Here is a 27,863-nt window from a genome sequence, read left to right as displayed (position 1 = left end):
TGAGACCTCAGTCTTGGCAGTGATTTCTGGGAGGAGGGTTAAGAGGCTTGTAAACCCTGAGATGACCCACAGCATCCTTCCCTCAGGGCCTTTATGAACGGGGATAGGAGGCAGTCTCTGAGCAGTGGCCAGACACAACTTGGTCTGAAGGTAGAAGTTTGAGCTAGATGGTACTGGGGGTCTCAGCCTCTTGTTTTCAAGCTACTGACTGGTTGTTACGGACCAGTAACCCTATGCAGACTCAGATCTGTAGCCACTAGGGGGAGCTTTCCTCCCGCTGAACCAGAATGTGACTGAGAGGAAAGGCCCCATGGATATCAACAGTTAAGACTTGCCCTAAATGAGGATGCCAAGTGAGGATCATCTGTATTTGCTAAGCTTGGAGTTTAGGGAGCAGTGTCAGTTAAGCACCAGTCTCTTCCCCTCACAAGTTTCAAGCAAATGAAGAAAGGCATGAGAGTCTGATGGAGATTAAAATAAAAGATAAACTGTATTATAGAGAGAGCCTTAGATATGCTGCCAAATGGGTTCATTAATACTTGCCTACCAAACTATCCCATTTGAGCCCCAGAAACAACTGGACAACCATAGGGTTCCCCACTGGGACAGCCACATACCTCGTGACAAAAAAGACACGTGTATCCTGAAGACAGGCTGCTCAGAAAGGAGGGACCGCAGTAGTGACTGAGAGGCATGTGACATTTTCCTTCCATGTCTCAGACCTTTTGGATGAGTCACACACGTGCCCACTCTGTTAGGGGTGAAAATGTTCTCCCAGAGGCTTCCCTCCTGGGAGGTAGATGTTCCCTCCTTTTGTAAATGTGTGCAGTAGGGTATCAGTCTTCTCCTCTCCATATTTTTGTCTCTTAAACCTATCAGACTTGACATTGATATTATGATTGACCTATCAGACTTGACATTGATATTATGATCCATATTTCCTCAGTAGTTCTAACATTGGTGCCACCTTATAAAGCTTCTTCCTGGGAATGAACAAAGTTTTGTAGTGTGTTCTCCAGGGACCACTCCCTGGGAAGCCACTTAGCTTTTCTCCCTGGATTTCACTTAGTTCCTACCAAGACCAAGAGGATAAAACCTACTAAGGGCAGCATAGGTAAGACAATAATTGCTCTGACCCAGGCCTTTGTTAGATGTCAGTCTTAAGGGTGTCTGTCTCTTGGGAAGGATTATGGGACTGCAGAGAGATAAAAGCATACAAGATTTCTTTGAACAAGGAACACCGTGAGTAGACCCACTTGCTGAATTTGAAGTGTCTAGTAAGAACTGGGGACCTTGTTCACTAGGGCTTTCATCTATCAGAAAATAGTTCTCACTTGCAGACAAGGCCACAGTAGCTGCTGTAAGGGGCCAAGATTTTTTTTAAGGGTTTTAGAATAGGACTATAACCTAACCTATCCACATAAGCTGAGCCAGAAGCCCCCATTTCTCCATATGGCCCCACAAGGTCATGCCTGGTAACTGTTTTCTCAAGGCAGACCCACTTGGTAACCTCTGCTCTCCCCTCTTGAACCAAATCCAATTGAAGTGTAAGAAACAGGAAGCAGACAGTTGGAGATCAAATACCAGCCAAGTAGAGAAGGAGGCTTACGTCTGTGGTGGGGTGGACTTGTACACAGACCCTGCTGTCGTGCCTGCCTTAAAACTGTCCCACCCAGGCCTGGGCAGGAGCTGTGGAAACTCGCAGCAGGCGGAGGATGCTTGCCTCCTGACTGGGCTACAAGAATGCTCTCGGGCCTCGGGAAGCCCCATTCTTCCCCTTATTCCTGGACATTTCACAGGACTGAAGCAAGGTGTTGGAGAGCATTCAGAATGCTCTTGATGAGAAGCAGAAGCGTTCTCCTCTCTGGAAAAAAAGAACAAGGACGTGGTTCCCCCAAATCTAGGATTAATTTGAAAGTAGTAAAAAAAAAAAAAAAAATTTAAAGGCTATTTTTTATTTTAAAAATACTTTTATACCAGAGTGGAGAACTCTAAATTTTTTGTTTTAGCGTCAGGCCCCATGTTTTGTCTTACTATTATAGGCACCCAGCACAGGGTCTGGTAATTATTTGTTTCCTGAATGATATTTAGAACAATTTTTTTTTTTTTTTGAGAGAGAGAGAGAGAACACACATGCGCACGGGGGAGAAGGAGAGAGAGAACAATTTTTTTAATGCGTAACCTAGTGGTTCCCAGATTTTTGGAAAAAGTAGGTCAGTAAAATGAAATGTAAAAGAACTTGGGGCACTGATAACTTTGTATTTTACAATGTAAGTATGTTAAAAAATAATAATTATTACCTCAAACATCACCATAATGTCGTAAGTAAACGATATGTTTTAATATAAAAAAGGTGGGAAGAACAAAACCGTAGAATAAAGAAAGAAAGCCGTTTTGTGGCCTTAGGCGCGTGCACACAGACACATCTGAATTGTGCCTATTTTTCTCATTTTGCAGTCAGTCGGGAGAAGCTTGGTCATGGTCTGGCGTTGAGAAGCCCCAGATTCTTCTGGAATACTGCCCAGACTTGAGAGATGTCTTAAGAGCCACTTAGTGTGTTCTCACTCTTTGCTGTTGTTTTTTCCAAACAGAGCACTATCAGAAAAAATCGTCTCAGTCCTGCCAAGGATGAAGTGTCCACACCAGCTGGAGCCCCACCAGATCCAGGGCATGGATTTTATTCACATATTTCCTGTTGTTCAGGTGAGAGCCTCTGTGTGGTTTCTTGTCCTCTGAACACCAGAATTCCTATAACGGGTCTGGCTCTTGGGCCATCTGGCCTAGATCCTGGATTTAACGGGTGTGGCGTGGAGTTGGTGGAGCAAGACATGATGGGACTTCCTGACGTCATCCTCAGAAGTTCACCAGTGTTCTTCCCTAGGTTCACACTGTCACCTGTTGTGACCTTTGAATGTTCCCATTAATTGCTTTTCATTGCCCTTTTGGTAAAGGTAGAACTCCAGAGCCCTCCATGTTCTGGTCCTGTCCCACTTATCCAGCCTAACTTTATTCCTTGCTTTTCTTTATTCTTTCTGTTCTAGCTCCTCTGACTTTCAGATTTCCTCATCCATCTTATGCTTCCTCCTGTCACAAGGCCTTTCCCTCAAGCTGGAAAGCTCTTACCATTCTCTCCCTACCTGCTTAATTCATATTCATCTTTCTGATCTCAGTTCCACCCAACCTCCTCAAGAAAGCTTCCCATGAGCCCCTAATCTAGAACAGGTTCCTTTGCTGTATCCATTCATACCGGCCATATTCCTTTCCTTTGTAGGAATCCTTCCTTACTATTGTTTGTAACCATGTATATCTGTCTGGTTATTTCTGTCCCTCCTGTCAGACTAAGCTTCTTGGGGGCAGGTGCCATGGCCGTCCTGCTCACTGTTGTGTTTTCAGCACCTGGTGGAATGTCTGGGACTGTGTAGGCAATTAGTCTTTATTTGATGACTAGATGTCTAATGGGAGGCTAATTTCCACCGTGGCTATTTCCCAAGCTTCTGTGAGTAAGTGGCATATGCTGTACAGCCCCCTATATTCTTGCAGTCTTGTGTCTCACCCTCCCCTTCAGGCACTTCGAGAAGAGGAGGAGCAAAGGAAAGGGCCTGCTGTGTGAACAGCGCTTTGCAAATGATCCTGATAGAGTTGTTGGAAGCATCTATTATAATCCCAGTCTTATGTCTGAGGAAAGTGAGACTCAGAGCGAGTAACTGATTTACCTAAGGGCAGAGAACTGGTGAGCTATCAAGCAGGATTCCAGTCTAAACTCCTTGTCACTAAACCTTGTGCTTTCCCACTCTGCCATTCATGCGGTCCTTGATTCAGAAGTCTTCTAAGCCTGTGTTAAGATTATAACAGTATGGGGGCGCCTGGGTGGCTCAGTCAGCTAAGCATCTGCTATCAGCTCAGGTCAGTGATCTCACAGTTGGTGGGTTCGAGCCCTGCATCGGGCTGTGTGCTGACAGCTCAGAACCTGGAGCCTGCAGCCTGCTTTGGATTCCGTCTCCCTCTCTCTCTGCCCCTTCCCTGCTTGTGTTCTGTCTCTTTCATAAGTAAATGAACATTAAAAAACTAAAAAAAAAGATTATAATAGTACAGGGGTTGAGAGCATGGTCTCCAGCGACTTCCTGGGTTCAAATCTTGCCTCTGCCACTTAGCTGTGTGACCTTGGGCAAATGACTTAACTTCTCATCTGTTAAATAGAAGCAATAATAGTACTTACCTGATAGGATGAGAATTAGGTACTTTAGTATGTATAAAGCACTTAGCTGAAGGACCAGCACATCTTAGTAAGTGCTTTGTAAGTATCATATAGTTGTTTCTATTTTTGTTACTGTTATTGGGGACTTCCCCCAAACTAGACTTTCAGTCAAATACCATGAAATTTGTGAATTGGAAGTTAAAACTTTAACTCAGAATTTGATCTGTAGGTTCATTAGACTTTCTGATGCAGGAGGATGATAACTGATTCCTTTTGTGAAAACAGGAGCTAGCGACCCTGTGTTGGGTATTACTGAAACTTCCACTACCGCCATAATGTGAAGTTGTTGCCTTTCCCCCCAAAGCCTAAATCTCTAGTGATTAGGCCTTACTCAGCCCTATGCTAGAACTCTGAGAGCAACAAATCTGATCCAGAGAGGAAAAGGCAATGAAAGGGAAGTGATCTTCTTTCGCTAGCTTAGGCATTTTGAGCATCTGAATGTTCCCTGTTGTACGTGGAATGCTGGAAGGCTTCCTCTCTGGATGTGAGAACCTAGGTTAGTGGTTACCAGATTTCTTAATTAAAGCACACATGGAGGTTGGCCTATCTGTAATTTGTCGAGCAAAAACATCTTTCAAAGTAACAACTGTCAAACAGACTCTTAAATACAGAGAACAAACCGGTGGTTGCCAAAGGGGAAGTGGGTGGGGGATGGGCAGAATAAGTGAAGGGGATAAAGAGGTAAAGACTTCCAGTTATAAAATAGTCACGGACATGAAAAGTACAGCAGTGGGAATACAGTCGATACCATTGTAATAACATTGCATGGTGACTGTACTTACTGTGGTGAGCACTGAGTAGTGTACAGAATTGCTGAATCACTATGTTGTACACCTGAAACTAATATAATATTGTATATCATTTATACTTTAACAAAAAAGCCATTTTTTTTAAGTGACAACTATCTTGCTTTATCGTTTCCTAAAAGAAAGGCGTTTTAACCCCCCAGTCTTGGAATAAAGGACAGTCCTTTGAATGGACAGTCCCTTAAATACATGAAAGTATTATGAAAAAGTAACCACAGCTTGTAGTTAGTGCCTGTTTTGCCGGAGACCGGTGAAAGAGCAGTCGTCAAGTTAGTTGTCTTGTGTGATTCTTGGGGCTCACCTCCAGGTTTGCGCTGTTTAGCACAGCTGTAGTAACGCGCTGAATGCCAGCCTAGAGAAGAAGGGATCTGACTTCAGGCCCCAGTACTTCTAGGTCACATCTTCTTCTCCCAGGCCAGACATGTGAATCCTGTGAGGGTAGGTATTTGTCTCAAATGCTAGGGACTTGGGGCAGAGCTTGGCTGTCCAAGAGGTTCCCTCCACAGCCCTTCACTCTAGGAAGTCCACTACAGCGATCGAGTCTCTGAATCCTAAGACTCTCTTACCTTCCTTATCTGATCACACTCGCCAGGATCCAGCCAAATTAACAGCTCAGTGTAGATCTAATGTATGGAGGAGCATCTGAGAAAGAGACGACTTTGAAAGTCCAGAAACTGGATCTTCCCATCCAAAGGGAAGTAGAAACTGAGTTGAGCAAGGAGTCAGCCTCCGTAGTTGTCCTGGGCCATGGTGCTGGGTGGGGGTGCGGGAGAGGGTCTGGAGAAGCTCTGAAGGCTGTGTGAGCTTCTGCCCCTGCTTCTGGGTTTTAGTCAGTGCCTGAGGCTGTTGTTTGGAGGTGGGGTGGAGTGGAGTGATGGAAATAAATGGAAGATACTAACAACAAAAGAATATCCCCCTGAGTTATTTGCAGCCACTCCTATCTTGGGCAAGTACTTCCTAAATACGTCCTTTCCTCGAGCTGGCTGCCCTCTGTGAGCAAGCATTCTGCCTATCCCTGCAGGAGCACTACCCCATATGCCATGCGTCTGCTGTCCTAAGTAGCTAAACCTTGCCAAGTGTGCTGTGCTCCAGGAGAAATACTACTACTGTCCACAAGCTGCTTTGGGGATGTAGTAGCTCTTTCTGGAAAGAGAACGGTGACTGACAGATGGCATCCTCCCTCCATAATGTTCTTCAGTCATATAGGGACTGAATGAAGAGCCAGGGAAGAGAAGCAAAGGCTGTTTTTGTATTTTACATTCTGTCCGGTCTTCCCGTGTGGAAGAGCCTGTGAGTTGTGACAGCTTTGTGCTTGCTACCTATGGAACAAGAACAGACAAATTCTGTAGTGGCTCTGAACTTCAGGTTCAGTACAGCATGGCCAGTGCCAGTTGCCATATAATGTGTGGTTTAAGAGAGCAAATGCTGTGACTGCTTCACTCACCTGAAGTCTAGGGCCGGGTATTCGGCAAACCTGTACTCAAATGCGAGTATTTGAGGGATTTTTCCATCGATGAAAGAGGGGGTTGTACTAGATGTTCTCTGAGGCTCTCTTCCCTTTCCCTGGTCTGTGGTACAGGCAGCACAGGGAGAGTTATGTTAAGATCTGCCACTGGAACCGGGGGGTTGTGGGGAATAACTATATTTTTGCCATGCTTTAGTTGCAAAGTATTCTGGTCCTTGTGATTTCCTTTCCTCCCCCGGTAGCTCTGTGAGGTGAAAGAAACTGATACTCTCACCTCGACTTTGCACAGAGCGAAACTGAGGATCTGAAGCGAGGCTTTAGAGCTCCTGCACGGCCACTCTGCTCCAGATGCCCTTGGCTCTTAGCCTCTCAGACGCCCGGCCGGCTGCTTTTCACATGGGACAGCATGTGTACGTGGGTAGTTTCTCGTCACCTAGTCAGTTCAGATGTGGTGATTCGGGTTGATGAGTCGTACCATCTCTGAGTTGGCCTCGACCGCGGTGGTGTTTCACCCCTGTCCTCACATGTCCTACCTCTCTTTCCCAGTGGCTGGTGAAGCGAGCTATAGAAACAAAGGAAGAAATGGGTGACTACATCCGCTCCTACTCCATTTCCCAGTTCCAAAAAACCTACAGTCTCCCCGAGGTCAGTATTCTCCTTCTCTTGTCCAACTGAGAACAGTGCATCTGCTCAGAGGCTCCCTGGGAAGGAGCAGGGGAAGCTCAGGCTCCCCACCCCTCCATATGACATCTCTGCCCCTACCCGGTCAGCTTTGAAAGGGGGCCTCCTGCTTCATAAGAACTGCCTCTTTAAGCAGGCACTGCTTAAAGCCCTGCTTTAAAGCCCTGTGTAAAGCCCTGCGTTTTTGTCTCTTTCTCTCAACTTTGATACTTGATTCAGAATGTTTATTAAATTATAAGAATGAGTATAGTTTTTTATAGCCATATAAAGCTTTTTGAGAGATCACCTAGGTCATTGCCAAGGGCGTTCCTATCATAATAGTTTAATAGCAGCCACCAGCACCACCACAGTAGTAATAACTGGTAACTATTGAATGTCTACTGCATGAATTCCCAGCGCCTTGCATGCCTACCCCTCTTTAGTCTTCACAGCCGCCCTGGCATAGGCGGCTCCGTTTACACATGGTGAAGCTGAGGCTTAGAGGCGAGGCAGCTTGCCAGGGTTTCAGAGCTCGTGAGGATTTGGGTGAGAGTGGTTCTCTTCACCAGCACACTCTGTGGGCCCCCTCACTGTCACCGGCTGTGGGGCTCTGTTTCACAGCCACCTGCAGAGGCCCTAGCTTCTTCCCACGCAGAATATATTCCAGTCTGTTAGACGATAGAGGCGTCTGCAGGCAAAGCTGTGACGAGAAGTCAGTTTGTAAGACAGGGTTCTGAAAAGTCCAGTTGAGTTCCAGTCTTCACACAGGATTTGTTTAATCGCTGTGTTTTGTCTTACAGGATGACGACTTTGTAAAAAGAAAAGAAAAGGCCATCAAGACAGTTGTTGACCTTTCAGTAAGTTCCCCTGCCCGTATTCTTCTGTAAGGGAAGGACAGGTTCATGGCCTCCCAATAGCCCTGTGATTCAAATCCCAAAACCCTTGCCAAGGTCTTCCTGGGATTGCCTAGGATTGGACCTCAGGTGTGAGTGTGAAGGAAGCCCTGCCTGCCCCCATGCCCATATCTGGATGCCAGCATTCATGGGTAGAAAATGCCACAACCACATCCTGTGTCCTCCTTACTTCCAGTTTTATGGGAGAAACTTTCCAGATCTAAAGCCTTTCCTTACTTGTGCCAGTGGCAGGTGTAAACTTTGAATAGCTCCAAAGAGTAGATGATGAGCTGGAGGTGGCAAATTGAGATTAGCACCCCGTGATGGCTTTGGAGAGGAGCTACTCCTGAGCTTTGTGTGGGACACATGGGGATGGCCTTGGTCAACACACACATTGTATCTTAACCGTGGGATCTGCACTCGTATGCCCACTCTGCACTTCCATGCCCAGAGAACCGTGGGATCTCTGCTTGCAAGGGCTGAGAAGAGCTTTTCAGAATATTCTGGGCCAGAGCCCAGTAGAACCTCATCAGTGCCACCACCCCACCCCAGCCCCAGCCTTCCTACCTGAGCTGCTGGGAATGAAGCCATAATGCCTGGGGGTTTGTTTTCTTTCTTCCAAAAATAACGTGTAGCGTTTTTTTACTTATTTTTTCTACTTTAAGAGTAAATGTGTGGTCTTCCAAGGTGATCGCTCTAAAAAGAGTAACAATCATTTGGTGACATGAAGTGCTCCTTTAAAACAAGAAAGCCTTGGGGCACCTGGGTAGTCCAGTTGGTTAAACGTCCGGCTCTTGGTTTCAGCTCAGGTCATGATCTCACAGCTTTGTGAGTTCAAGCCCCGGATCAGGCTCTGCACTGATGGCATGGAGCCTCCTTGGATTCTCTCTCTCTCTCTGTCTCTCTCTCTCTCTCTCTCTCTGCCTCTCCCCCACTTGCGCTGTCTCTGTCTCTCCCAAAAATAAACTTTAATAAAAAAAAGAAAGTCTTTGTCACTTTATAGTTGTAATTTGTATCTTTTTCACAATTCCATTTTGGAAATGGAAGGAGTAGAATACCATCAAGATAGTTATACGCTAAAGCCAGGTACTATTTCTGGTTTCAGTCGCAGTATTAAATAATAATAATAAGAGGACATGATATGACATCAGAGTAATTTTTTTTTCCTGGTTATGAAATAGTCATTCAGTTTAGAGCATCCTTCAAAGTTTTTTGGGTTTTTTTTTGTTTTGTTTTTTTTAAAGGTTGATAGAGGGGCGCCTGGGTGTCTCAGTCAGTTGGGCGTCTGACTTTGGCTTGGGTCATGATCTCATGGTCTGTGGGTTTGAGCCCCACATTGGGCTCTGTGCTGACAGCTCAGAGCCTGGAGCCTGCTTCAGATTCTGTGTCTCCCTCTCTCTCTGCCCCTCCCCTGCTCAAGCTCTGTCTCTGTCTCTCTCAAAAATAAATAAACATTAAAAAAAAATTAAATAAATAAATTAAATAAAGGTTGCTAGATACAGAGGAAGAGAACCTTAATCTCACAACACAGAAGCAGCTTCTTTTGGAGCTTAGACATATTTCTTGCATGTTTTTAATGTGCATTTTTATACTGAATTGGAGTCCTATTTTAAATACAATTTTGTGGGCTTTTTTTTTTTTTTTTTAGCTTACCAATATAGAGTTTTGTAGGCGATTAAAGATTCCCCCTAACTGCATTTGTCATGAAAACTAATAATCAATTTGTTGGATATGCTGTTGTTTTTTCTTGTTTTATATTATGCTTCATTTCTGGAGAGGTACAAGAACCAAGTGATGGCATTACCTCCCATACAGGGAATGGGGAGCCAGGAGCAGGAGAGGAGGGGAAATGCTCTTCTCCTTGGAAAGCCTGTACTATCTGGATTTAATACCAAGTCTGTGCATTACTTATTCAAAAACAGTAAATAAAAGTAAAATTTCTGAAATGCTTAATTGAATATCTTCTTATATAAATCTCACTCTGAGCCCTGGGTAGAGAGTGAGAAACAGTACAGTTTTCATTCGGCATTATCACCGTGAAGGAAAGGCCAGCATAGCTGTCTGTCGTCCTACCCACGAAGTTGGGCCTGTCATCATCATGCCCACTAAACATTTCAGGCCTCTAGGGACACATTCTCCCCTCCTCTCATTTGTAGTGGAATTTTTAAAGAAAATCGTCTTCTGCTTGGTAATAGGACTGCATAGAATTGAAGGAGGTAATGATAATGACAAATACATGGTACCAGACATTGTTATAAGCATTTATATATAACCTACGCAGTCCTGACAACAGTCCTCTGAGGTAGTAGTATTTTTTCTTGTTTTTAACAGGCGAGGAAGCTCAGGCACAGCTAGGTTGCAAGTTGCGCAAGGTCACATTGGTGATGATGGAGCCAGGATGCAAACCCACTCTCGTAACTGTGGGCCTCTAGATACAGTGCTGTTTGCAGCTAATTACAAAATAATATCAAGATAAAGGAAAATGGGAACAATTTGCAAGTCTCTTTGATAATACTCAGTTTATTTCCTTTTTTATGTGTGAATTTGCTCCTCAGTTGACTGTCCATACATTTGTAGCAGGAATGATAAAGAATTTTGATGGATGGCCAGAGCTGAACTTTGGGTTTTGTTGGTTTGCTTCTTCGCCTATCTATTGAAAATACCTCTCACTTCTGGAAGCTGTCTTCGTAGGTTTCTTAGCTGAGCTCCATTGCCATTAACTTCCATCCCTTCCACCCACCACTTCTGCAAGTGCTTCTTCACTTCCTTGCCTTGAAATGAGAATTCCAGAAGCTTACAAGAGACTCCAGGGCTGCAGTGTCTGTCCCTGGCTTATCCTTGTGAGTCACATAAGAAATGAAGCCGCTTGCTGTTTTTCATTCACTGTCACGCTCTCTAAGGGAAATGTCTCCCTTCGCGAAGGGAATGAAGTCTTTCCTAGACTACCAGGGGTGTGGCTCTTTGCAGGTCTTGGGTTCGGACGCATGTTTCCTTCCCTGCCCACCTTTTTCCCGGCACTGCCCTTCACATGCCTCCTCAGTTTTTCTTACCTACTCCTTATTGACGAATCTGGGATCCCAAATTTGAATTGTGAATAGTAAATTAAGGATTCAAATAAGGTCAGACAATGGGTGCCTAATTTCTGGACCCAGCCTTTTATAAAATATGTCCCTAGCCACCCTGTACTGATTGAGGGCCTTCTGTGTATTTGGCACCTAACTAGATTCTTACAAGCATTGTGTCATTAACTCCTCACCAACAGTCAGGGAGTTACATATTATTATTTCTATATTTTTAAAATTATTTTTAATGTTGGGGTGCCTGGGTGGCTCAGTCAGTTAAGCGTCCGACTTTGGCTCAGGTCATGATCTCACGGTTCGTGGGTTCGAGCCCTGCGTCGGGCTCTGTGCTGACAGCTCAGAGCCTGGAGCCTGTTTCAGATTCTGTGTCGCCCTCTCTCTCTGCCCCTCCCCGACTCGCGCTCTGTCTCTCTCTGTCTCAAAAATAAATAAACATTAAAAAAAATTATTTTTAATGTTTAATTTTGAGAGAGAGAGAGAGAGCATGAGCAAGGGAGGAGCAGGGAAAGAGGGAGAGAATCTGAAGCAGGCTCTGCGCTGTCAGTGCTAAGCCCGATGTGGGGCTCGAACCCACGAACCATGAGATCATGACCTGAGCCAAAGTCAGTTGCTCAACCAAGCCCCCAGACACCCCTATCATTGATTTGATTTTAAAAATCAGAAATTCAAAGCCAAAAGAGTTAACAAATTCCCTGCATATTTGCAAAATAGGAAGAGGCAGCCACATTTTGATTTTACATCTGACTCCTCAAACGCGACAGGCATGGTGCTTCTCCAGCTTCCTCTCTTCACCTGGACTCTGACTTCCCACATATTTTTGGCACCAATTTTACAGCAATGTTCCTGACTTATTTCAGGGCTCTGGGATATTATTCATCTAGGTCCCAAAGACTCAAATGTATCCAGATTGGCTGGGTGCTTTCCCATCACCTCTTCAGTCCCCTATGGGGGCATTTACTATGACTTTTCCACTAGAAGAGCCTTTGTGCAGCTAGAGAATGTCTGCCAAGTGGAGACTATCATGTTGTTTTCTTTTGTCATCTACTAACATAATACCATATTCCCTCAACCAGCAGGCTTTGACGTATTCGTACTTAGCTATAACCTCTTTTTAAAAAATAACTATTAAAGGGCCTGGGTGGCTCAGTTGGTTGATCTTCTGACTTCGGCTCAGGTCATGATTTCGCAGTTCCTGGGTTCAAGCCCCACATCAGGTTCTGTGCTGACAGCTCAGAGCCTGGAGCCTGTTTCAGATTCTGTGTCTCCCTCTCTCTCGGCTCCTCCCTACTCACACTCTGTCTCTCTCTGTCTCAAAAATAAATAAACATTAAAAAAATAAAAAAATAACTATTAAAATATATTTTAATATTTTTCAAAATGTTTAGCTTATTTTTATCCTTAGCCATCCTTATAGGATGCATTTGTCTTTGGTTATGTAGCCCAGCCATTTTTTTGTGCATGATTTTTTGTTTTAAAATAGCTTATTTATTTTTTGTGCTGGTACCTTCATAATAATAATAGAAAATTAAGAAATGGGAAAAAATACAAAGACTAAGTCACCATGATATCACCAGCCAGGGATAATTACTGACCTATATTCCAAGTAGGAAATATAAAATATGTATATCAATGGAGAGAATTAGAGTTCTCTAAAAATGGCGTTATATTTTACATTCTGTTTTGGTTTTTGCTCAAGAATGTATAATTTTGCTTAAGAATATGTTTGCATCCCAATAAATATACCTCCACATCATTTTTACTGGCTGTAGATTATTCATTGTGTGGTACTGATTTAACTAGCTTAGTTTGTATCTTTTTTTTTCTTTTGGCCATTATATAGGACATTCTCATAGCTAATTTTTTTCTTTTATCTTTATTAACCTAGGATACATTTCATGAAGTGGAATTGGGTCAAAGTTTATGCCTAAGGCTATTGTACCTCTTGGCAGATTGTTAGGCAGAAAGACTGCTGTTAACTTGAATTTCTGAGCTCATCACTTTGTGGTTCTCTTTGTCTTGGCCTTGTTGTTCTTCTTCCTGGGGATTGTTCCCAGTTCTTTGGCTTTCCTCTTTGAGATGTGTTCCTTTTTGGCTTCTCCATTCCTCCTTTAACTAGCTGCTTTCTAGAAGGCCTGCTGATGGTAATATTTTCAAAGCACGTAAGAAAACAAAACGATTGCCACCCAGGACAGGTTACCCCTTACCACCTTCTCTTTGTCGTGTCATAACATAATCGCTCACTTGTCTCACTTCTTGTGCTCATGTGCGGCTTGCTTCCTCCTTTTCCGCACTGTCAGCCTTCGTATTCCTGAAGTACCTGCTCTGTGCAGTGAGGTCTGTCCCTCTCTCTTAACCATGAGTAAAGAGTACTGTGAATTTTTACCCGAAGTTCCAAGAAATGTTTACTATTCACTGAACATTTTTTGGTAATGTTTAGAATTTTGTTTGAGAATAGAGGGAACGGGGGTGGGGTGGGGGGAGAAGACTCCAAGAGTTTCCAGTCTAGTTGAAAGAAAATGCTTTGCAGAACTTACCAGATCACCTAAGAGACCATGTCATTTGAAGTAACTACTCCCACGTGTTGTGTTCTACCACAGGAGATGCTGTGAGGAAGGCCTTTCCATTCAGCACGTACAATATAAATGTGGCAACATACGTAAAACAGTATTAGTACATTTTATTAATATATATTCATACGTAGGTTACAAATGTATATCTTAGCCCTTACTGTGTGTCAGATAGTATTAAATAATTAAACCTCCCAATAACTCTACTTATACCTTTTTTACAGATGAAAAATTACATAGGTTAAAGTAACTTGCCCCAGGTCAGACGGGTGGTAAGTTATGGGGTTAGGGCTAAAACCTTGCTTGTGCATGTATTCACTCACTGTGTGCCAGACCACGCCGTAGGAGAAGAGGTAAAAGCAGTGATGTTCCACCAGGAAAGGGTTTAAGGGAATTTGGGGTCTCATCGAGGAAAAAGATATGACCGTAAGGGGCAGCAGCACAAATAAGCTTTATTTGAGTGATGCTTTGACAGGTTTGCTTGTAGGAGAGGGCAGTCCCTCACAGCAAGCCACTGTCCAGAGTTTTAGGCTCCAAGGCTGCATCTAGAAGGGGAAGGGAGCAAGGGAACTCCCCGGGGGATCCTGGAGATTGTCCGTGTGCCTTGGCGATGTCACTCAGCACTGGCACAGGGAATATCTGCAGCAGAGATCTCTGAAGGGCAGCAGTGATTTGGGGTCTTTACAGTTCCAGGGCCTATCCAGTCTGTGGTTAGCAAATGCAGTTTTATGGAGTATGCAACATAGGCTGTCAGTGGCTAAAAATCTGCTCGTCTGGGCCGTGTTTAAAAGAATGGGATGTGTGAAAATTTCAGTTTGGCACTGGCACACTCCTGATCCAGTCGGTCTCGGCCTGCTGTGAGGAACACGAACCTAAGAACCAACATGCAGAAGGCGCGTTTGGCTCCTTTATTTAGTGCAGTGACCTTAGTCTTACCCAGCAAATTATATTGTTTGATTCAAGGAGCCCTGAGGTGGGATGTGTGCTGGTCCTCAAGAAGCAGAGCAGAGCTCAAGTGAAAGAGAATAAAAAAGGAACAGAGTCTGGAGAAGACTCCACCTCCCCAGCTAACTTTCCTCCCCGCAGACATGTTTCTCTCCAGAAATGGTCGCCATCCATTTGTCTCCCATTTCCTTCACCCAGTACCCAGGGGTTTTGTTCTGTTATTTTATTAACATGAGAATGAAAAAAAAAATATTTGTCCCAGTTACAGTAACTTTTTCTTACAGGATCTTTCAGGACATTGCCCTTGATGGTGGAGACCTCTGTGGATCCCCGTTAGGCAGAACCAGAGTTAGTCTGTGGGGCTCCTGGGCTGAGGTGTATCTGTGAGAGTTGGTCTGGGCTGGTGAGCCCTGAGATGATGTGTTCAGGTCAACAGACCCAAGACAGGAGGATGTCACTTCCTACTGGCCTGGGTGTGGCCCCCACTGGAACTGTTGACCATAGACGTTGGTGGGGGTGTCTCGCTGCCTGCTCGGTATTCCATAAAGGAGGTGCCTGCTGTAACTGAGGGGGCAGTGATCAGGCCTTTGCTCCAGACACTGCCCCGGCGTTGTGCTCTTCCACTTCCCTTCCCGGCCTTTTGGAGATGACTCGGGAGTTACTTCACCCAGTGACTTACAGCCAAACCCGTAAGGTAGAAATATGTGACTCTCACAGGACAAGAGTTCTCTGCTTTACAAAAGAGTCACTTTAATATTTTAACCCGGCTCATGTGTCCTTTAGCACAGAGAACAAGGGACTGTCCAAGAGCTATTAGTTCAGTCCTCATTTTGCAGATATGGAAACAGGCCCATTGAAGGAAATCCCCAAGGTCACAGAGCCAGTTAGTGGCAGAGACCATGCTAGACATCAGTGTTCCTGACTCCCTGTTGCTTTAAAGGGTGACTTAGCAATAGCTCTCTATAGTTGCCCTGAAATTTAGGTCGTTGTCACTTAAGCAAACCACGTAATGACCCGTGAGGCAGCCTCAGGTGTATGATGGTGTCATGAGAGGACTCATTTGAGATGGCTGGAGGATGGCAGGAATGCCCACCAGAAGCAAGTCAGTGCACTGGAAAATTCCTGGGACCAGCAGCCAGGGGACCTAGTACTGTCTCAGAGATCCTGGACAAATTATCTAATCTCTGCTTCTTCAGTAGGAAAGTGAGGGTAATGGCACCTGCCTTGCCTCCACCTCTTAGTGTAGTTATGAAATGCCAAAGGTGAGCGGTATATGACATGGTGCTTTTAAGTAGAAGGAATAATTATGCAAAGGCCAACATTGTCACTGTTTGGCAGAATAAAAGGTCCTCGTAGCTGTTGGTTTCGGTATGCTATTGTTTTGGAGTCAGCCCTTTTTTTAGAAGAATCCAATTTCCTGTCTTGGGTCATTGACTCTATCAGTGGTAACTAAGGAAGATAGCAGTTAAGCTCAATTATATAGTACTGCTATAATAGTAGAGCTCAGTGAGAATTAAATCATGGGCAGTAACTGACGTCATGTGGGTTCATTATATTTTGCATTTCCCCATAAATCTGTTTTACATTATTCATAGCTTCCTATTCATGTCGACAGCAGGAGCAAACTGGGGATTATTTCTGGCAGCAAGTTATAAGAAAACCACTCCCGCATCATCCCAGACCCTATTCTGTTCCTTTTTTACAAAACTGTTAAGATTATATAGTATGTCTTACAAAAGAATGTTTCTCTGTGTGTTTGAAACTTCTCATAATAAAAAGTACAGTACTAAAGTTAACCAGAAATATCAAGGGAGGAACGACTCTAATTGGAATAAAAATGCCACTCTATGGAGCAGCCTGCTAGTAATGCTTGTCCTAGTGATGTCCAGGTCGAGGATAGTGATGATGAGGTCTGGTGGTGGAGGAGAAAAAATCCAGGGACAAACGACTGGAATACCTTCCTTGGCATAAATATTCACCTGCTTGCGTTCAGAGGCCTGAGCATATTTTAAGATATGATTTGGCTGCCAGCTTGGCAGTCAAGGAGGACATTCACTGGGGCAAAATGCTAAATCAGGTGGGGGTAAAGACCTGCATTAATTGAGCACCTACTACATACCACGTACTTTGCTTAGGAGGCATATATGTACATATGTGTAGTTTCAGGATGTGTCCTACACAAAATAGATCTATGTTTGCTTCCACATTTGTACAAGTCAGTGAAAGTTGATAGAGCATTTTATTTTTTTTATACACTTTTTGAGGGTAAACCTCAACACGTTTGTAAAGAAGATATGTATTGCTGAAGGGTTTATATCTACTCCTCTGCTATTTTAGAGTCTAAGAATTGAAATCTCCTTGACCACTTGAGGAATTTGTTTAAAGGATTCTGGGTTAACATACACACCTGTGACTGTTGAACTGGTTTGTGGCTCGGGTGGTGAAAAGGTCTGGATACGCAGTGACTAGAAAATTTGCGTTTTTGTTTTGTTTTGCTTCTGGAAAATTTTGTTAAGGAATAAAATAGATCTGAATAGAGAGATAAACCTTGCTTCTCAAGGCAAGATTCAATATTATAAATATGTCAGTTCTTTCCAAAATAATCTGTAGATTTGTTGTGATTCTGATCAACACTCAACTGCTTTTTATTACAAACTTGACAAGTTGTTACTAGAATTCATTTGGAAGAGAAAAAGTGTAAGAATAGCCGGGAATTTGCAAAAGAACAGTGGAGACAGGATAAAGGTTCCTAAAGCAGGAGGAATAGAAGAGGGGAACACCTCTACATGGTATACATATGCATGCCATTCAGATCAGGGGAAGGCTAGACTATTAAACTGATGATGTTGGCATTCTTAATTTTCCATTCAGGAAAAAAAACTTCTGAGTAGTTTAAAAGGCTAAATATAACCCATACAAGTAACATACAAGAACTTTTTTTTTTTTTGACAATCCCTGGTATAAGAAGTAAGATATAAAATGATTACGTTTGACCACATAAAGTATTAAAATGCCATAGGACAAAAGAAACCCACCAAGTGAAAACAAAGTTGAGGGGCAATATATTGAGTGGAAATACTTGCTACCTATGTGCACATCAAAGGAGCAGACTCCTTGAGGGTGGCCTCCCTGAGCGCCCCCGGCTCTCCTACAAGAGAGGGGTATACTCGCCACGATGGGGAAAGACTAGCCTCCCTGACCGGCCGGGATGCACCCAGCGGCCAGTTCAGGAGGAGGGCCCTCTCACACTCAGTAAGTCCTCTGTCTCACCCACTCCTTAGGATGTTTACAAGCCCCGTCGGAAATACAGACGCCAACAGGGAGCAGGAGAGCTGCTGGATGAAGAATCTCGAGTCCATGCTACGCTTTTGGAATATGGCAGGTAATAAAGGGGACCCAATCTGAAGTGTCTATTTTATAAAACCATTGAAAAGAAAAGCTGATTTGGATTGCTTCATTGAGATTAATTTGGTTGGCTTTTACCTGATTGAGTTTACCGGTTTGGGTCCGAGATTTCCATCACCGGGGGCTTTTTTCCCACGCTTCTGTGGGTAGCTTCCTGACGATGGTGGTGGAGGCCTTTTCTTTGCAGTGCCCCTCCGGAAATTTGCGTGTAACTGTGTGCCCTGTCTCTGCCCTCCTCAGAGTTGGGGGGCTGGCGGTATTTGCAGAGGCTGGGGGTGGGCCACCCGTCATACCCCTGCCATTTGTTACAATCTTTAGGTAAGCTAAAGAATCGAACGGTTACAGTGGTTTTACTCGAAGGGTTAGAATAATAGTTTTGGTTTCCTGTGAGGAATTGTCCTGAGCAGGAAGATGAAGAATTTAGAAGTATTTTGTCACTTCTTAATAATCTAATGTTTTACAAAACCAGTTATCTTGTGTCCTCATTTTTTTACTTAAAAACTCACAAAGAAGCGCTCTCCTCGGTGAGTTTCTTGGTTGACCTTGGGTATTAACCTTCATTTATGTCCTGCGTTTTCTACCTAGTGTATCTGACTCCTTGACGTGAGTATGTCGCCTTGTGCTTCCTTTCTTTGCCCTGGGAGTGGTTGCCGTGTGCTGCTCTGCCTGCTAACCCAGCCGGCTCTGCCTCGAGCACCTCTCTGAGTGAACATCGGTCTCATGGCCGCCCCCTCTGGAGGGGCAGTGCTCCAGTACTAGTGCTGGAGAGAATGAGAAGGAAAGTAGGCTTCGTTGGTTTATAGACACTCCACCTTCCAAGTGGAAAAACACTTCAGAAAAACTTGCCACACTTCTTTCCCTCTTTGTTGTTGAGGGGGTGGTGTGGTGTCCGGTCCCTCTTCCTAAGGATGGAAGCCGGTCCCTTCCATTCCAAGGAAGGTGTTGTTCTGGCCCTAAGCCGGCTGTGCCGGCCGCTCCACGGCTTACCAGTTGCTGCTGTGAATTGAATTCCTCTTCTGAGTCAGGCACCACCAGACCATCCACATAGTTTGTAGGGCCCAGTATAAAATGAAAATGCAAGGCCCCTTGTTAATTAATCATTATTGATAAGGCTTAATTATTAAGAATTTCAAGACAGCAGCAACAACCAGGTGTGGGGCCCTTTCGGAGTTTTGGGCCCTAAGCAACTGGCAGGTCGCAGGCCCCGGGCACTGTGATGGGGTTTTGCAGCCACGCCCCAGTGTAGGTGGGCATGTGAGTCTGAGGGAGCCAGAGCTGGAGAGACCACCTCCCTGGGTATCACACATTCCAGAGCCAAAGAATACTCAGGAGAATGCTGTGGTTTTCATGGTTTCTGTTGTTGATACCTCCATGTTTTCCATTGTCATGGATGCTCCAAACGTTCCTGGGCGTGTAAAGGAGTCAGGGATTCAGTAAACTGTCCACCTCACAGCGACCAGGCTGATGACATTTCACCATTTTGTTTTGAAAATCCCAGTTTTAAACTGGCTCTTTTGCATGTGTTGTAGAGGGTAGTCATTCTTATCATATGATGGCTGGGCAACTTCAGGACATCCCTGCCCAGAGTCTGGTGGGGCTTTCTTTAGGGAAGGGAGCAATCCACAGGTTTTCTTTGTGACTCTCCTCAAACTTGGAGTAAGAAAGTGCAGAGTGTGTCCCTATCAATCTTAATTCCTGTCGGTGGGGTTAGACTGACTTCTGTATTCTAAGCTTAGGGTAGGTATTTGATGAAGGATTTTTTTTTTTTTTTTTTTAGAAGGATGGTTTTGCTTTCTTTTTAGCTTTCCTGATGAGGAGAGGGTGAGTTCGTGAGAGGTGGGGAAGTGGGTACTTAGGACATTTTGATGGTTTAGTTAGCTCAGTTTTCTCTTTTGAGAATGGTAAAGACAGCATTCAGAAAATTTAAACAATAACTTGCCCAAAGTCCACTGTTAACTACTATTAAGAACTATTAAGAGCCTCACACTGGGACTTGAACTCAGGTGTTGTTGGGACTCCAAAAGCGTGCCATTGTCATTATCTACAAATACTGTTTGAACCTCCAGGGGAAGTTTGGCTCCTGGTTTTAGAAAGACAAGCCCAGTCTTTGTTGTTTGGTCTGATACTGAACAAAGAGAGTGCTTATTAAAACTGATGGGGCAAACTGGAAAAAACTTAAAGCCCCAGCAAGTGTGCATTTCATGCCCCCTCCTTGGGAAGGCCCTCCCCTCCTTCCTGGCTATCAGACTTTTTCCTCGGGGGTTCTGTCAGTACCATCCCCTCCATGGAGGTCTGGCCCATTAAATGAGGATTACGTTAACAATATAAATGTGAAGAGCTTTGGATAGTTTGTCCTGTGTGGGAAACAGTAAACGTCGGTTGTTAGGCTCTGCCCTCATCATCCTCATCACCATAATCATCGTTAACAGCAGCAGTTTTCAGTTCTCAGATGCCCTTAAATATGACCCGTAGATCCAAACGCGCCTCTCCTTTCAGCTTTCCTTGTTCCTGTGTGCTCTGTACCCCACCACGAGCCCTCCCCCAAGCCTGAGAAGTCTTGCACACTCTCCCTTCCCTTCCCCAGTCAGGCAAGGCCGGGCCTTCACTGGTCCCGGGACTCACTCACCTCTATCCTGTCTCTCCCTTGAGTATCAACATCGTGGCACCCCTTAATTGCTCATCCCCACCTGGGAATCTGAACCCCCATCTCTTGTCAGTGCCTCTAGTTTCCTCATTATCTCACCTTTTGAAAAGAGGGAAAGTATTTTGACTCCTCGAGTTAGAAGGTCTGAAACTCTTTGGGGTTGAAGATTACTCATTAGCTTGGGCCCACAGTGGCTTGGAGGTCAACATTCCAGCTGCTTCCACCTTTTTTTAACTCTCAGTCACTAAAATGAAGTTGAACTTTGAGCCTGGTCACCCATGCTGAAGGCCTTAAGGATGGTGTGTGCCTGTTAAAAACATGTTTGGATAGGTTTGTTTAAATGTTATGGCTTTGGGAAAACAAGACTCGTGGTTTTGACTTTACACTTAAAATTGTAAGTCCATAATATTTCAATTTTATTATGGGTCCAATCAGCTTTTAGGAGCTAAATTAAAACACCTAACCATGCTTTAAAACTGCCACTGTGGGGAAATGCATTTTATGTGCAGTATATTTGACTTTGTTTAAAAAAAAAAAAACAAAATTCAGCGGAGTACATTTGAAGATCTAATTGGCTTTATTAAGTGACTCATGAATCCGGCAGCCTCCCATCTAGCAAGTAGAGATGAGCTCCCAACAGCTGTACAAAATGGAAGGTTTTTATAGGAAGGAAGGTAAGGCAAGAAGTTATTAGCAATCCTTAGAAAGAAAGGATTGTTTCAGGCAAGGTCACCTTCCTTTAGGGGGAAAGGAGGGAATCTTATTAAGTGGATTACCTCATCTTTTTCTGGAAGATGGGGAGAGTCCATATGACAGATTACCTCTTTGGTGCTGACCAGAAGATTCCAGACTGATTGGGTTAAAATTCCACTCCTAGAGAGGTTGAAGCTGCAGTTAAGTCTTGGTTTGTTCACAGGGGTGAGGGATTCCACCTTGGGCCCATGGCTCTCTTTTTAACAACTTGCAAGTGGAATTTGGAAGCACTACCACTAGAATACTGGTGTTGGCTTATTCCACACCATTTGAGGCCTAATTTTAGTTGCTTTGAATTATTCTGTACTTAGTAAAGGAAATATGGCATGTCTCTCCCAACCTGTTTGGATCCTCTGTCATGGTAAGGCCTGTGACCGCTCGTAGTTAAGCAGATACCTGTGAAATGAACAAAGAACAGGGCCCACAGCCCTTAGTATTTAGAGCTTTTTTATGCCCTTGTTTTATTTCATATAGTTTGGTACCTGTCTTAATTTGCCCTGGGGCAGTTGTTTTTGAAGGTTAGTTTGCTTTCTAGAACTATGATGTTCAGTATGGTAGCTATTAGCCATATGTGGCTATTGTGTACTTGAAATATGACTAATGTGATTCAAGAACAGAATTTTAATTTTAATTAAGTAGCACTGAAAGACTCAGGCTTGATTTAGTTATTGGAAAAAGTTCAAGTTTGTTTGGAATAACCTGAATGTGTGAACCTACTTATTTAAAGCTATATATTTAGCTCTCATTATATTTTTTTCAGACTATGCTGTTCTAGAAGGTGTACATCCTTGATGTTAAAGATCAAGTGTAAGGTGTAGGGTGTGAGGAAGTCAAGTGGGTGAAAAGAGACCAGAGCTCTGTTGGTGCTGACAGTGTAAGACATCAGCAGGGCTGGTTGGTCAGAGCTAACAGAGGGAAAGGCAGAAACAAATTGAAGCATGTGGCAGCACAGATCAGACTGACACTTGTGAGGCAAGGGCAGGGCAGACAGGGTAAGAGGAGAGGGAGGTGGGAGGAGAGAGCAGCATACCTATGAAAGATAAAAGAGAAGTAAATGCTTTGTAGAAATAAGTTGAAGCATCCCGTTGTTCTTTTTGAGGGGTGATAGGCCAGAAAGGGATACCATGTTCTCTTGGTGAAGCTCAAGCAACATGGAAGTCTCCCAGAAACCTCTCAACCAGTGAACATAATGAGACAGGAATTATTAGGCATCTGGGGACAGCTCTTTGTCATGGAAGCAGTGTCACCATGTCACACGGAGAAGGAGGGCTTTAGAAAAATCAGCCAGACTCTTCATTCAGCATACATTTCTTGAGTACCTACTGTGTGCCAGGAGCTGTCCTAGGTGCTGAGGATACAAAAGCTGATGGAGCTTTCTGTGAACATTCATAGCAGCACTGTTCACAAAAAAGTGGAAACAACCCAATTGTCCATCAGCCAAGGAATAGATAAGCAAAGTGTGGTTTATCCATATAAAGGGATATTACCTAGTCATAAAAAGCAGTGAAGTACTGATTCATACTGTAGTATGGATGGACTTTGGAAACATACTAAGTGAAGAAGCCAGTCACAAAGGGCCGCATAAAATTCAGTTTATAGGATATGTCCAGAATAGGCAAATCCGTAGAGATGGAAAATCGGTAAGTGGTAGCCAGGGGCTGGAGAGGGGAATTGGGACTAACTGCTAATAGATACAGAGTTTCTTTTTGAAGTGATGGGACTGTTCTGGAATTTGATAGTGGTGATGGTTGTACAAAGAGTGAATCTACTGAAAATCACTGAAGTATATAGTATCAAATGAGAAATTTTATGTTATACAAGTCATATCTCAATTTAAAAAGTTATTTAAAAAAAATGAGTGAAGCACTCTGTTGAAGGAGTGCAACAGAGTTATAGGATTAGACATAATTATCGCACACTGTGAGATGAGCATGTTGATGGTGTAAACACAGAAGTGCATACCTGTGGGGCCTAACCTAGGCCTTTGGGTGGTCAGAAAGGCCTTCCCACAGCCTCTGTCTTTATGAAAGAGTAGAAGGAGCCTAGAAATCCAGTCTCCCACATTTAGTTGTTTCCTGCTTCATTTGGAAAATCCATAGTTTTCAGGGGCCTTAGATGAAGGCTGTCTGCCTAAGAGCATGTCTTCTGCCCTAAGGGTCTGCATGAACTAAAGGCCTGGAAAACGAAGGAACACCCATGGTGCAGGATTACTTCTAGGAGGGGGAAACTTCGGTGAGACCCTCTTTTGGCCGGGGTTCACTGGGTGAGAACCTAAACCCTCTGGCCAGTTTCAGCAGAAGGGGTTGACTACATGGATCCTTGGGAAGGTTTGAGAGGTGGGACCTAGGCCAAGCCAGGGTCACTCCCCACGTAGCACATCAGAACTGGGCCTCCAAGGATGCTGCTTCTTGCCTCCACCACCAGGAAGCTAGCTAGTGGCCTGTGGGGTTAGGAAACCGATCCGACAGCTGCTGACAGAGAGACCACAACACTTCCGCCAAAATCAGAACACCACTGTGACAGCTGCTGGCCCCCAACCAGGGTATTGGTGTGACCCACAGTCATACAACACACCCTTCATACCCTCCCTCTCTCCTCACATAGCTGCTGCACATTCAGATCTCCAGTAAGTGCACCTGACAGGTGGAGCCTACATAGCACTCCAGGCCCTAGGTGCACAGGAGTGTAGAAAATAGTCTTGTTTTCCAGCCTCTGCAGTACGGGAGGGTGCGTAGATATCGTGAAACCAATTCACAGGATTTGCCATAAGGTCCTTTAGAGAGTGTGTGTGGATACTCAGAATTTAGCCTCAGTCTGCTGCACTTTGGGCCTGCAGAGTTATGCCTAATGAGTGGGCACACTGTGCCCGGCCTGGACTCTTTCTTTGGTCTGTCCAGTTACATGACAACCTACTGCAAGACCAGGTGATGCTTTGGCTTCTTGATTTCTGCATTTTTCTTCCACTTATCTTTAGTTTATTTGTTCTACATTAGACATACTAAATGTAAAAGTGGCTCCCATGCCCTCTGGGAAATGGAGGCACACGTGCATACAGGCAGTTGGACATGATTGTCTCTGGGAGGTGGAGAAACATGTACAGGTGTGGGATGGATTGGCCCAGGCAGAGTGTCCACGCGTGGGGGATGCTTTGGGGAGGAGGTAGCTCGAGAGCTGAGGTGCGGGGTGTGAATAGGAAAGGAGGAGAACAGCCCAGGATGTGCAGAGCTCTGTGTCAGGCAGTGGATGCCCAGGAGGGAAGAGGCCTGCCATTGACTCGTGCGGATGAGGCCACTGGAAGCCAGATAGGAGGTGGGAGGAAGAGCGGGAACACAGTGGGGCTGGAGGCCAGCGTACCGACCCAGTGACCAACACGTGGCGTCAGCATGGCGTCAGTAAAGGTAGAGCAGGAGTCTTTGATTGGTTTCTCTTAAATGGCTGCGTGTAACTTTATTTCCTTTTAACCTATTCGGAAGGTAAGTGAGGTAGGGTGTTTTGCATAATGCTTTTTGTCTTAGGTTGAATGGATTTTGCAGTGTTGCTTAACAGAAAAAAAAAAAAAGAGCCTAAAAATAAACTAATTTAAACTAAATTGCATTTTTGAGTTTCTTTGATTTAAGGTTGCCTGAAGTGAACGCATAACACTGTTGACATCCTGCTTGGACTATGTTTGAGAATGAAAAATGGGCTGGACCCCAGATTCTGAATGTAGCCATTAGAGAGCATGCTTAGCCCAAGCAAACACACTCCCGTTTGTTTGTACAGAAAGTTTTAAGGCTTTTAGTTTAAACCGTGGATCTGAAATGCAGCTCCTGGTTCAAAGAGTAATGGTTGCACTTAAAGAAAATACTGTACTCTGCACCCTCTGAGAGTTGCCATTGGTAGTATTCACATGACAAACAGAATGGCTGGCCCTTTGTTCAAGAACAGTGGAACATGTTTCTGGTTCAGGCACTTAAAACATTTTCTCCAGTTATTATATGGCCTAAATTTTCTTTGGTACTTTGCGTATAAAACTCCAACCAAAATGCATTTGACCAAATTTGTGTGACTTTTGAATAGTAATTGAACTCCCCTTTTTTGTGGCCTGCAGGAGATATGGATTTAGCCGCCAGAGCAAAACAGAGAAGGTAAGACAAGCATAGATAATGGGAGAGAACATTGGAGAGATGGAAGTGCCCCCTCCCCCCCCCCCCCCCCCCCCGCCGCCCTTGTCTGTCTGACACTGACAGGCTGCCCGCCTAGCAAGAGTGGGATGTCCGTGCTCTGGTCGCTGGGCAGCCTGGCACACGAGGGATGTACCAGCTGCCTTTGGCCACCGCACCTCCCTTGTATCTGCAGCCAGCCACCTTGGCAAGTCGGGGTGCTGAGGCAGCAGCCTCATCACAGGGCTCAAAGTGAGAGGTGATTGGAAGTCATGGCCCCGGGGGCAATTCCGTGCACTCTGATAACTCCAAAAGTGTGACGATGAAGTCCATTCCCAGGGCCCTGAGCACTCCCCATCTGATGAGAGAGACCCTAGACAGATGTGAACAGGATGTTCTCAGTGAGCTAGAACACAGCCACATATTACAGGCCTGCCCTAAGACAACCTAGTACCTAGCGTGGAGAAATCAGGTAAGTCAAGAGGGGATTTCTAACTTCACAAAGCAGTCTCAAAACTTTCTCGTAATTCAGATATTTCCTGATGATCTTCAGTTGTTGGCTGCAGGGCTGTCATGTCAGTCTTACAGTGCCAAACCTTTACTGTGTTTCAGGCCCTTTGTTCAGGGCTCTGCGTGTATTTGTTTCACTTACTTCCCTGAACATCTCTATGAGGAGGATGCTTGCTACCTTTTTTCAGAAAAGCTGAGGTCAGAAAGCTGAGGCCCAGAGAGGCTCCCTGATTTGTCCAAGATCACGCAAGCTCCTAATTTGCCACGATAAGAATCTGAACCCAGGTCTGTGTGACATCAAAGTCTCTGCCCTTAATCACTCTTTTAAATAAAGCACTAACTAATGTTCTCAGTGGCCTCTTAAAAAGCAGAGTCCTGTAGTTCAAGATCTATTGATACCATTTTTTTCCTCATTCCCCATCAGACACCCAGATAGTCTTGCATGGGACACTTACTCCCTCAGCTCTGTTCTCCTGCCACCCCTGCCTCTGTCCAGAACCCCATCCCTCAGTCCTTCCAGGAAGCCTTCCCTGGCTCCCAGCCTCCCTCTGCTTTATGTAGGAATTGTTGTCTCAGTCAGCAGGGGGCCTGAATAGTGACCAGGAGCATGTGTTCTGAAGCCAAACTGGCTGGTTTCAAATCCCTCCACTGTGTGACTTTGGACAATGTACTTAATTGTCGTGCCTTAGTTCACAGCATCTACAAAACAAGGGCAGCAATCGTATTGCCTCACAGCATTGTTGTGAAGGCTGAAATGTAAAGGATATAAAATCACCCATCACAGAGATATCTATAAGCAATGGCTATTTTATCTGTAGCAGTAGTTCATTAGTAATCAGTCATGGACTGATTATGATGCCTTTTTGTTTGTTTTCTCATTATTTATTTTTTTTCACATTTGTGTTTTTATTCAACTCAACAGTCGTTTCCTCCGACGCTAGGTGTTTTCTGGAGTTGAGTAATGTCAGGTAGTGTCTGATATAGAATAAGAATTTGATGTGTACATTCGATATGATATATGATTTAGTCTGAAAAAATTGTCTATGCGTATGGGTATTGGATGTATTAATTATGGTTGGAAAAATCATGCAATGCCCGTTAAATAGTATTCACTTTGGGCTTGTCTTGTCCCCTATAGATACAGGTTTCCTCCAGTATCAAAAAGCAGAGCATATGTATGAAGCCTTTTATAAGCTAAAATGGAGTAAAGCAAAGAAGCAGTTGCCATTCATTTATATGAAAAAAAATTTGAGTGTTCCTACACCTAAAAAAAATAACCTCTCGTAGGCTTCTCTGATACTGTGGAACACACCTCGCTAACAGGTACACAAAATAAATTGAGATGAAGCACAGATGTTCAGATACAGTTCTGAGCTCTGGCAGCTTGATGCCAAGATGCCGAGAGTCAGTCCCAGGGCGGGAGCTCGGTGGGCCGCACTCACTGCCCAGGGCACTCGCTGCCTCCATAATGAATGGCTCACTGCTAAACCAGCCCCGAAAACTGGTTTCACTTCCACCTTTTTTTGTAAAAGTGAAAATCCTTTTCAGATTTCTTTTGGTTAGCAACAACAGGTACTCATGTAGGTCTTCTGTGAAAGCAAAGTGGCCTGATGTGAACTTTGAAAAGCAGGGGATACGTGTGTAGATATACCTGTATAGGAGCTCACGGTGCTCCCTGGGGTCAATTATGGGCATGTCGTAGAAAAGCATCCTCGCACTGGGATGGTCTGAGAAGGGT

General features: G+C 44.4%; 1 protein-coding gene across 2 annotated transcripts in view; it reads left to right on the top strand.

The window, feature by feature from the left end:
- The window catches only part of CCDC93 (coiled-coil domain containing 93), a 93,073-nt gene that overhangs the window by 12,150 nt on the left and 53,060 nt on the right, over positions 1 to 27,863 (top strand). For both annotated transcript variants that reach the window (XM_047870830.1, XM_047870829.1), the window contains exons 4-8: positions 2,592 to 2,703; positions 7,073 to 7,171; positions 7,987 to 8,043; positions 17,953 to 18,053; positions 25,564 to 25,600. In XM_047870830.1, the coding sequence (XP_047726786.1) occupies positions 2,592 to 2,703; positions 7,073 to 7,171; positions 7,987 to 8,043; positions 17,953 to 18,053; positions 25,564 to 25,600 (406 nt within the window). The remainder of the gene's footprint in view (positions 1 to 2,591; positions 2,704 to 7,072; positions 7,172 to 7,986; positions 8,044 to 17,952; positions 18,054 to 25,563; positions 25,601 to 27,863) is intronic.

This window comes from Prionailurus viverrinus, chromosome C1, assembly GCF_022837055.1.
Source record: "Prionailurus viverrinus isolate Anna chromosome C1, UM_Priviv_1.0, whole genome shotgun sequence".
NCBI classification, from domain to species: domain Eukaryota; kingdom Metazoa; phylum Chordata; class Mammalia; order Carnivora; family Felidae; genus Prionailurus; species Prionailurus viverrinus.
This window is presented reverse-complemented; position numbering and strand designations above follow the sequence as displayed.